At 37.5% G+C, this 12,189-nt stretch overlaps 1 protein-coding gene across 1 annotated transcript in view; it reads right to left on the bottom strand.

Moving 5' to 3' along the window:
* Nucleotides 1–7,484: 7,484 nt before the first annotated feature.
* The window catches only part of CYP7B1 (cytochrome P450 family 7 subfamily B member 1), a 158,451-nt gene continuing 153,746 nt past the window's right edge, over nt 7,485–12,189 (bottom strand). The window contains exon 6 of the mRNA XM_070392161.1: nt 7,485–12,048. Within this exon, the coding sequence (XP_070248262.1) occupies nt 11,752–12,048 (297 nt within the window). The 3' untranslated portion in view covers nt 7,485–11,751. The remainder of the gene's footprint in view (nt 12,049–12,189) is intronic.

Below are 12,189 nucleotides of genomic sequence, written 5' to 3'. Positions count from 1 at the left end.
TTTTATTATGCTGTGCTTTGTGGGAGGAGCAGTCACCTCTCTTCTGTGTTACTTTTGGCTTGAAAGATAACGTAAAAGAAAAGAGTTTCAGAGAAGTTTTGTCAGGGGTATACAAAGAGGAGTGACTAGTTCTCTTGTTTACTTGTTCAAAAGATGATGGCTGGGCCTGGTGGTCATTGGGGGAGAGAGCAGTGGGGTCAGTGGTAAGACCCAGGGAAGGTCCAGAGTTTGTCTGCTGGCATAACTTTGAAGGCCATGCTGTCCCTGGACTTCTTTTCCCACTTGGTGGCCTTGTTAACCATGTTAGAACCCATCAAAGATGGTGAAGTTTCTTAGAGTTTTGATCAAAATATCTGTTTCCCTCTTGCCCAAAAGCCAAGGAGAAGAGATGGATTTGAATTCATGGAGGATGACTTTTATTGTGGCTGTCCACATTGTTTTCTGACAGAAGAATCAACCAGGTTGAGCTGTAAGTGTAAACAGTGACCATAGAGATTTTCAAAGCTTCACAGTGTTGCTTATTAATGAGATATTTAGGGACTCTGTTTGGATAAATTGGGCATTGATTCTATTAAAGAATGTCTGTATAGACTTGGATTTGGGCCTGAATAACACCCTCAGATATAGGTTTGATGTTTATTGTGGTGGAGGTTATAGGGACGGTGGTGGCAAAGGTACAGTGCTTCTTTCGTAGGCAGTTTGCTAAACGCATATTTGTCTGTAGAGCCTCAGCTCAGAATGATGTTCCTAAATGCCATCAAACTTAGTGGGGGGTGAGGGAGGATATTTTCTGCTCCACTTGCCATCAAAAAGGATTAATCAGAACCTGTAACTTTTCAGAAAACATAACAGCAAAGGGCCTTGAAGCTGAAGCCCTCCCAGTCTGGGAGTGGGGGTAGAGGGAGGGAAGAGACCAGGGCAGCCCCCAGGCTGGAGAGACCCATCTCTTAGCATTTACCAGACAAAGCCTGGGTGCATCTAATTATGATTATTAAAACAATTTCCATGACGATGTCTAATATTATGTTAATTTGAAAACAACTGTGTATGAAAACTGTCGACTATAATACCTAAATTCATTTAATGAAACACATCGTTAAGGCAATTAAACCTCCTGGATGTGATTAAGAAACATAATTACGACACTGTTCTGCGCCATAATTGGGTGTCTTTAATCAAGGGGTAAAGTGATCAGCAACACAGCCATTAGTTTGTATTGTTCTGGCCCTGCTGTCCATCATTCTGATTAGGAATTAAACACAGCCACCATCAGTCGATTTTTTTTTTCCTTTTTGCATATTAACATTGTAGGGGACACATTTGCTGCAAGATTTACAGCTTAGCGTTTCTCATTATTAAATAGGCCTCCTTGAAATGCTTCCTCTGCAACCTCTGTACTGTTCAACTATTATTACAAATTGTACAAATAATCATTCTTGAGCTTCAGAAGTTCACCCTTTAACAACTCAATCTCCACTTTTTGTCCTTAAATAGACTTGAAATGGATAGGGATGGAGGAAAAAAGAGGATGTTGGGAATAAGTCAAAATGTGAGAGAAATATGTGCAATTATTAAAAGTAGCAGTTTAATAACATTTCTTTTTATTTTGATAATTTCAATCCAATCATTTCTCTTTCCAATTCCAGAAGTTGACCAGCATGTTGTTCTAGGAATGAACGGAAAGGAACTGGGAAGGGGGTTTTGGTGATTTACGTAGGTGGCCTTTTCTGCCCTAATTCCAACCTTTCCAAAGTTTCTTCAGCAGCAGTTTTTAGAGAAGGTCACTGAGGGTTGGAGAGAGAATTCTTCCCCCACGGGTCGGGCCAAACCCCGGTGGCTTTTCTTCTGAGGGTTGAATCCTGAATTTGGTCCAATCTGGGAAGTTAGACCACACATTTGTGGGCCCCAGAGGTCCTTCCAATTTGGAGTATCCAGGTGGGAACTTGGTGACTGAGCAAGGGGGAGGGGGCGGGGGGGGGGGGGCGGGGAGGTCTTGCCTAAGTGCCCATGGAACAGGGCAGACAGGCTGGCCTGGCTCCTAAGACTGGCTTACTCCAGGGCCAGTGAACCTTGGCCGCCCTGAGCCCCTCCGACCCCCAGGAGCCTTGGGGTGCTTCTCCAGGTGGATCCCGCTGCTGCTCTGGTGTCTTGGGAATTGAGAGTGGGCAGATGAGGCCAAACGGGGACCCAGAATCCCACTTGGCCTTTATTCCACCTGTTTCCTTTTCCAATTACTCTCTAATTTCAATTTCCTTCTCTAATTTCTAACTCCCTCTTAGGTTTCACCTCCAGTTTGACACTGGGCACAGACAGAAGCGCGGGGGCTTTTCTCGGACTCCTACAGGACCAGCAAATGATCATCTTTGAAGAACTCCCCTGCCGTGTGTGTGTGTGTGTGTGTGTGTGTGTGTGTGCGCGCGCGCGCGCGCGCTCCTGGTGCGCACTCCACCCCGCAGCTGGGCATCCCCTCCAAGACCTTGTATTGAGCTAAATTCTTCTCCCTTCTACCCGACTCATCACCCCTCTTTACTGCTAACAGCTCACTGGGGTGGCGGGAGGGCTAGTCTCACTGGCTTCTCTTCTCCAGGCCCTCTGGGTCTCGGACACCTGAACCGAACCTTTCTGCGCGCCCCGGACCTTGAGATCGTTCCAGCATGAGTGGCATTGACTTCTCCAATGTAATGACTTATGAAAGATATAATCATGTGTTAAATTGAATCCTCCGTTTAACTGTTAATGGTGTGCTCTGGGCACATTTGCGTATTAGATGCTATAGTAACTAATTACCACTAGGAAAAAAGGGTAACACATTTCCCCAGACTTTGAAAAATAATGATGAGCGTTCACTTCCCGGCTCACAGCGCACTGTGGCGGCCGCAGCCTGCGAGTGGAGACCGGAAAGTGTGGAGGGAGGTAATGAATCCTGGTCAGGCGAGGATCCTTAGTAAAAGTTTTAATGAAATGTGGGTTGGGTGAGGAGGGTTGTCAACTACACGACGGCGCCTCTAAACAAAATCAAATGGCAAAAGATGAACATCAGAGACATCATAAGTTTTCTTTTAATTAAAATGTGGGTCAGACTAAATTATCCACGTGCCAAACAACTTTACATCAATTAACATTTTTTGTTGTGTGAGCAAAATAAATGAGCCCGTTTCCTGCGCGCTCTGTGCTGGCATTTATAACTCGGAGGCCCCTTGATCGCCACGCCAGGGAGCTGCAGGTTGCTTTAAATTTGACCTTTTTATATCAGGCTTTGGGCACCGTAGATGGTAGGGGAACAGGAGGGAAAACGAGGAGACAGTAACTTAGTTTAAGAGGAAAAGCAACTCTCCAGTGAAGAGTCTTTCTCTCCCCGCGGGATCTCTGGCTCTTCTGAGCGATTGGTAACGTGTTTACTAGAACCAGGGTTCTGTGCGGAGGACCGGTTGTCTGCATCGCCCCAGGACCAGTGTTGGTGCTGGGACCTGGGAGGGCAGGGAGCGGGATGCTATTCCTGCAGTTTAGCCAGCCCAAGTTTGCAGACAGAACGACGCCCTCAATCAGCGCGCCCACAGCGCTGCTCAGTTCGCGCTGCGTCTCGGAGGGACTCGGGATCCGCACCCGCAAAGCGCCCCTTCTCCCCGAGCTCCCCCTGGACTGGCCTTCCGGGTCCCTCTTGCGGGCGCAAAGCCATCCAACCTCCAAGTTCCTAGGGACAAAAAGCGAATTTAAGGGACTCTGCGTCAAACTCTTTCGAGAGGTGGCACTAGGATGGGGTTGTCCCCGGCACCCCCGCGGCCTGGTGGGCTCACGTGCAAATGCCAGGCTTGTCAAGATCACCCCGCAGCCACGCCACAACCAGGAATTCTGTAAAAAGCGCCCCAGTTTTATCCCCCAAGGACCTCTTTGCTTTCAGGGAAACTCTTTGCTGGCTTTCTGATTTGGGTTAAATTCTACCACTTTTTCTAGATGACTGGTTTTAACACCATCAGGAAGGAGCCTTCTGGACCATTGCGAAATGAGTACCCTTGAGTGCCTGTGCCTGTGCGCCTGGACTTTTCTCCCCTTCCCTTCCTCTGTGTTTTCTAATTTGGGCAAAACACAAATTCAGATTAGAAAGCTCCGGAAGAGGAACGACTGCGCTGGGAAGGTTAGACTGCAAGGGAAAGGAGGATTTTGCAGTTAACTTCACCATGCCTCTCTTCTCCCCCGCCCCCATATGATGGACAAACCTATCTTCTAAGTCCCCAGGATGCTTTGATGGGGGAAGTTGGCTTTAATTATGCACACTGTGCTATCATTCTCCTTCCCAGTTTGGGAAAGAGTTAATTCTTTCCCAAAGACCATAGTTGCCCTTGTCTTCTCAACCTGATTCAGAGATGCAATAAAATATGAAGCAAATTTATGATCTGTTTCAAGCATTTTATTGCTGTATTTTTAAATTCATATATGCACATATAAGAACTATGATCTGTGAATAATTTGAAATGCTATAGTAGAATGATACATTTTAGATAAAACATAACCATATCTTTATATAATTGTCTCAGATTAAAATAAAAAAGAAAAATAGATTTCTAATGTGGACCAAACTGAAAAACTAATGACTGCCATAAACTGCTAACCAACCATAAATTAACATCTTCATCAAATGCTAAAATGGTATCAGTGGTTATATAAAGCAATTATTATTTCTCCTTATAAGTTTTAGAATAAAGTTCAGGGATAGTTAAAGGATCCATTATTTACAAATGCTTGGCAATCTTAAAAGATTTCATATTTTATTAGGAGGATGGTTGCCACTCAAATCTGCTAGGTTAATAGAGATGTTTAGAGATGAGAATTTACATTTAAACATTAAAGTGCTTCATAGCCTAACCTCATTTTATGTATTTATCTGCTCTGGCAATTACTGAAGAACTTGGTATAAGGATTTCTTTGTTAAATATCCTTTATCTACTCTTTGAAAAGAGAAGACAAATAATCACTTATTATGGGAGAGCCTCAGATTATGTACTGTCTCTTTAAGTAAGTATAGCTACATCTGTCAGGTACAGTCTCTCTGCAGAGGTATGTTCAAAATTCAGGTGCCAGGCCGAGCCCGTGGCCTCTACAGAACATGAAGAGCCATGGAGGAGAAAAGGAAGCAGGGTCAGGGAATAACCCATTTTTTTTTTTTTTTGGAGAAACATCAGACATACATATCTTTAAAGTGTAGATTTCTCAAGAGAGTGAAATTAAGTAAAATCTGGAATTACTCAACAAAGTAAGCTATTTTTTTTAACATTTAGGAAAAATTTTAATGAAAACAAGACACTTCATTGACCTATGGAGGATCTGAGTGGCATACCAACTCGAATTATTTCCGCCGTTCCACTGCTCTGCACAGTATGTTTCCCTAGAGGGTAGTAGTTGTGGATGACCATCCACCAAAGGTCAAAGGTGAACTAAGATCTTCACTGGCAAAGTCCTAGGACCACTCTTTAGTTTAACTTTTTGCAAGCATTGTTTAGTCTGAGGACTTCCTTCTTTAAAAATAAGTACTATTTTACAGCTTTTCTGTAAGCTAGAATTGGTTCAAAAGAGGACATTTAAAAAAAATGAATACTTAATTTCAAAACACAAAGGAAATACTCTTTTTTGTAAACTTTTAGATTCATAGAAAATTCAAAAGTGACTTCAAATACTTAAAAAAATTTCATTTAAAGTATAAAGCAAAGCATTTACAAAACTTTAAGAATATTGGCCAGTTTTTAAAAGTTGTGGAATAAAAGTACATTTCATTTAAACATTAAATATACAAAGCATTTATGTGGGTTTTCATGTAATAATTACATATATTTTATATTAACAATAGCTATTTCTTAGAAACAAAAATAATATGGAGTGAATATTCTTTTGCAAACAAAAAAAAATCTCCAACTAATACACACTTTCTATTTTTAAGTGTTTAAATTTGACTCAGTGATAGATCATTAGATATTAGTACTTTTATTTGTTACTCACATTCCCTCTAGTTTCTCCTATAAGCACAAAATGTTGTAAGGGAAATAAAATGCTATCTAAACATTTACTTTCTGTGTAGTCTGCAATATATCATGCTCTCCTTATAAAAATGAGTATAGTTAGAAACTGAGAACATAAACTATGCCTCAAATAATTAACAGTAAACTGTATCAAACTTAAAATTATCCAGCATGACCATGGTGTATTTCCTCTATCCAGCTGCACCTTGAGTAGAAAATGCACTTTTCTACTTACATGATCATGGTTAAATCCATAGAGAATTCTCCAAAATTTTTGTTTACTCAATAAATGCTTTTTAGAGCAAAACTGAAAACAAAGATAATTATTCCATAGACTCTTCATTTAAGGACACAATTTACCCTGATCATTAAACAATACTGCACTGACTAGTTCAAATGCACACAAACACTTTCTGCGTCTAAGGCAAATTCCCTTAAAACAATGACTCACAGGGGTGTTTATTGGAAAAGCCAAGTATCCCAGTGAAATTCTGTATGGCCAGTAACTGAAGGAGCCACATTTCATTTTTCATCAACAGCATTCTGTACGATATGCTTTTATACAGTTTGAATTTTAGCTTTATGAATAAATAGAATACTGCCCAAATATTGTTGTTTTACTCATTATTTGTGGTAAAGTGATCTGCAGAAGACAAAGACCACATCTAATAGAAATCTCTCTCCCTTTTCTTGTTCTTACATATGTCTCCACAGAATAATAACAATTATGAAGAATTGTAGCCTAGCAAGGTCAGCCAGGTTAAAAGAAACGTATTAAAAAGTTTACTATGGCCCTGGCTGGGTAGCTCAGTGGATAGAGCGCCGGCCTTCGGACTGAAGGGTCCCAGGTTCGATTCCAGTCAGGGGCATGTACCTTGGTTGCAGGCACATCCCCAGTGGGGGATGTGCAGGAGGCAGCTGATCGATGTTTCTCTCTCATTGATGTTTCTAACTCTCTATCCCTCTCCCTTCCTCTCTGTAAAAAATCAATAAGATATATTTTTTTAAAAAAGTTTACTGTGGCCCTGGCTGGGTAGCTCAGTTGGTTAGAGCATCATCCCCATATGTCAATGCTGCGGGTTCAGGACACACGCAAAGCAACCAATGAATGTAAAAATAAGTGGAAGAACAAATTGATGTCTCTCTCTCTCTCTCTCTCTCTCTCTCTCCTTCTTTCTCTGAAATCAGTCAATAAAATATTTAAAATAAAAAAGCTTATTAGTCACTGATATTTCTTGGATCTATGTTTATTTCCCACATAAATAAATAAGCTAAAACATATTGAAAAATACTGAGTATAACAATATTCTTTTAAGGAGAGTATCAGGAAATAAAAACATACGTATATATGTACGTGTGGAGGGGATGAGGATGTAGGGCTATTCCGACAGCAAAATTATTTCCCAAATAATTTGTCACTTGTAATCAGGTCTAACATGTTCCTAATAGGGAAATAAGAAGACATGGTCATTCGTCTGTGCTTTAAAAATTGATTTATTGAATTCCTGTTGTAAAGCATTTTTCTTACCTACAATCTTAAGATAATATGCTTTCTCATAAATCCACATATGTACCATTTTAAAATCAAAAGATAATATTAAACAAATGATTCAGGACAACAGTTTTTTTTAATATACAGCATTCCTCTGCCTAAAAATATATTTTTAAATATAAGTATTGCCAAATTATCTCCTATTTAAAATTATGTAGTAGAGCTTTTCATGAATTAAATTTATCTTACTCAAGAATGTATTATAAATAGAATAAACACTTAAAGCTAAAAAGTTCAAACATCAATGATCATTGATTTAGATGAACACTATGAAGTAGAATAAGTAATAATTGCTTCAGAGAAATACCAGAGAGTTTTATGTGATCGCTCATTATAATTTAAAATAATGCTACAGGGAATGTAATCTTGGCTTGCTTACTTTTTCTTAATTGAGAATGCGAATATGAAAACCTAATAATGCAGTTCAAGTAAATAATAGTTTGCAACAATGGCGAATTTAATAGATTAAAACAGTGCACATTTTACTGGCATGTAATTCTTATTTTATAATTTTTGACATCATTTTACACTAAGATCAAAACCTAGATAATTTTTAGCTTTAATCTTGGAAAATGGTTTTAATATTCCACTGTTACATTAGGAGATGCTTATAGGAAAAGGTGCCCAAGTGATTTTTTATGAGAAAATAAGCAGAAGTAATCATGTAAATTTTGAGTTGGGAAGCTCTGTTGCCTTAGACTTGTGACCCAAAACTTAATGATGAAATGGAGAAGATATAATGAAGTCAGTCAGAAAAACCAAAACAAGGCAGATAAAAGTTCCCATGTGGGTTGCTTATGGCATGCCTTACTTAGCGATAAATAGCTTTCATCTTAATACCTTCAGAGCATTTAGTTTTTGTTGAGTGCATCACTACTGGTGGTCATTGATACAAATCAACATTATTACTTATTTGTTTCCTTTCATTTGAAACTTAGGGGAGACTTACAAATGAAAATGTGGTTTTTTTTCTAATATGTAAAATACAGTTTGAAAAAATTCTGAAGCCTCAATGACTGTGTTTGGTTTTGGTTATTTTTGCCATACAATCATAATAACTGATATGTATGTTTTAATGTGTGTGATTACGTACAGAGTAATTTCTCACTATAAAACATTACTGTGGAATTAATGATGGAAGATTGGTTAGAGCAAGTGATAAAACAGAATTTTAGAATAGTTTTTAAAAGATGAATTTATTACTTACAACTACATTTACAATAAATTAGTTGTGAGTACATTGCTTTCCCTAATATATTGTATGTTCTTGAGGAAAGGTAACCTAGGGCATCACATCATATCTAGAACAGAGGAAATGCTCAATGAATGTTTGATCAAATAAATGAATAATGTGTTAACTAATGACAAAACTTATTCCCTTTTACAAATACATACAAGTAGTTTTTAAAAGGCACAACATCGTTAAAGTATCTCCTTTACAAGTTTGCGTTTGCATGTTGAATTTCACTTTTCAAAATATGTTTACACACCTTCCTACTGTGTTTAATCCTCACAATGAACCCTGATGTCGAAAGGCCTTATTATTTTTATTTTGAAAATAAGGAAATGAAACATGGAGAAGCAAAGTGACTTGTTGATCATAACAAACCAGTTATGTCACAGCTTGAATCCATGTCTTTTAACTTATTTCACCATGGCATTTTTTCTATTCATAAATGCTATTTAATTACTAGATTTAAGCCTGTCATAGGACTCTCTTGTTTTGGTTCTCCTGTCCATTGATTTTGCATAATATTTTCTCAGCCATTTAATTTATTCTTTTTTTCATTTAATGTATTCTTATTTTCTATTCTAAATTCCTGCACATAAATTAAAATGGAATAATTTTTTGTATTTTTTCTGCTGTAACATCACAGAAGTATACTATTAAGATGAATTTAAGAATCTGAAGGTTTCCACGTCAGGTATATGGTGGACTAGATGTCTTAGTACAAAATGAATGGGCCATGCTTTGTGGCAGGCAGGAGATAAAGCCCAGGGCCTGAGTTGTGTGTATGTGCGCACACACTATGGAGGTTGAGGACAGGGTTTGCAGTAGCCCAGGGTGGAAGGTGGCTGGGCATAGCACTGGCAAGAAAAGTGAGGGTAGTTTAAGATTGGGCTTTGGCCTCTACTTCAAAGTAACAGAAGTAGAGTTTACCAACAGTTTCCTGGGTAAACAGATTATTAAAACATGATGGATACACATTATGGAACACTGAATTAAGAAGGATCTGGTTTATAGAAAATACATTTGTGTAAATCAAAAACATCCACCCAAAATAATCATATATGTGCTATAAAAAGATAAACATTAAACACTTTAGAATATTGGCCTCTGATGTGGAGGTTAGGGATAAAATATAATAAGTAAATAAATCCAGAGAGGCCTTGCTTGGACCAATTATAATTATGCACAATAAACTAATGGATATAAGGACTATGATTATTCAATCCTATAAACCCAAGGTTAAAGCAAAAAGAAGGAAGAAACAAACTCAATGGAAGTGTTAAAGAGCAGATTCGATATACTGTACACAGAAAAAACTAGAAGACCTAAAGAAATTACCTAGTATGTAAATAAGAAATATAAAATATGGGAGAAAAGGTCAAACAACATTGAGTATAGAGTGAGAGAATCTAATGGAGAGCTGGAAAGAGCAATATTCAAAGAGATAATGGCTGAGACTATCTCATTCTTGATGAAAGACACACATTCTCAGTCTCAAGAATCACAAGCATGATAAATAGAAACTTCAAACATTGAAGACAAAGAGAACATGTTAAAGCTGTCAGAGAGAAAGGGCAGACTTCTACCGGATAATTAAACTGACTAAAGGCTAACCTCTTGAAAAAAAATGGAAGCCTTAGGAACATGCAATATCTTCAAAGTATTGCAAGGAAATGATTCTCACCTAGATGTGTGCATGTAGTAAAATCATGTTTCTAGAATGAGGGCAAAACAAAAACATCTTCAACCAAGCAAAAGCAGAGATTAGACCAGAGGACCTTCAGCATGTATTTCAGGAAGGATAAAATAAATGCTAGAAAATCTATTTGCTTATTAAGTATAGTAAGTACTATATAATGTTAGAAGTTTTCATTAATGCAATATGAATTACCTGGGTTTTATTACCTGTTTTGCCTCTTTAGATAGAGCATCATCCTTTTATGTCAGATGCCAGACAATCAATCACTTGGTAATCTGATACGAGAAATCTTTGAATCATGGACACAATGCTGTATTTGGCATATAAAATTTTATTTTATTACCTAATGTTGTAATTCAAAATAAAACAAATAAACTCCAAGTCCAAAAGGTGAGGTGTCAAGAACAAATACTGCTATCTAGTTTCTGTTTATATAAATAGAAGCATTTAGGAAAGACTAAATTGCAATACTGGCATAATCTTATGGTTTATACTAAAGCCAAATGCTACAATCAATCCTGTAATGATTTCAACATTTGTTTCTGCAATAAACCAATACTAATGTCTAGAGCAATTGCTGAATATATAATAGGTTTTGTGTGTTCTTATACATTAAATTTTATCAGATCTAACTTGAACATGAGTGGTCTTATATCAGAATAAATTTTGTTCTATTGAGCTATAGTATACAAGTAATAAAGAGCATTTATGGGTGATTAAATGTTGAAGTTGAAGTATTTAATCTACTGCACAACTCATGTAATGAAAACATACCCTGGTGATATAGATATTATTGATATTATACCTGAAGGGAATATTTTCATTCAGTCTATCTCCTGGAAATTTAATTTCCTTCTCTGCGAATTTGGAAATTGTTAGACTGTGTTCATTTCCAGCACAAATTTCCAGTAGTGCATAAAGTGTGTATTTACATATTAGAGAAGAATTTAGGTGACTTTTAAAAATCCCACAGTGCTAAATTTATTGCCATTTATTTACTATCACATGTGAAAAATCACAGTATGTAGAAACTTAAAAACACTATTTTTAGTTTATTATGATGTTAATTTTGATGTCCAGTTTCCCACCACCACCCTGTTTTATTTTATGAACAAGTACAAGCTGGACTGATCTCAGATCAAATAAAAGTTAGCACTTTGTAAAACAATAGAAGCAAAGCAATTACATTTGCAGAAATGAAAAACAAATTGATGAGCTGATGATGTTTAGGTTGGTTTTGATAGATTTCTTTTCTTTCCTTTTAGCTTCTTTGAGATTTGACTTTGTACCTAAATAAAACATCAGAATCTGGGTACTGAATGCCAATCAAGAAGCGGCCATAGTCTAGTTGTACAGGTTTATCATCCATTATTTCTAAATCAAAATTAGTTAAAAGTACAACTAACAATTGCTTTATTTCATTGATTGCCAAAAATCGGCCTGGGCATTTGCTGGCTCCCATTCCAAATGGCAGTATGTAATGCTTCAGCCTTTTGCCTCCTTTGAAAAAGTTGGTTTTCTTCTTACCATTTTCTACAAAACGGTCGAATCTATACTCCTGTGAAGAAGAAGTGGAGAGTGTTACAATAAAAAAATGTACACGAAATAGTGTGAGTTCATGTCCACAAAATTGCCAGCTCCCCCTGCTTGTCTTAAAAGGCTCCTTTTAAGAAAACAAAACTAAGAGCAAATCATGTAT

This window comes from Myotis yumanensis, unplaced genomic scaffold (genome assembly GCF_028538775.1).
Source record: "Myotis yumanensis isolate MYYU_CA2020_CCGP unplaced genomic scaffold, mMyoYum1.0.hap1 SCAF_15, whole genome shotgun sequence".
Lineage (NCBI taxonomy): Eukaryota > Metazoa > Chordata > Mammalia > Chiroptera > Vespertilionidae > Myotis > Myotis yumanensis.
This window is presented reverse-complemented; position numbering and strand designations above follow the sequence as displayed.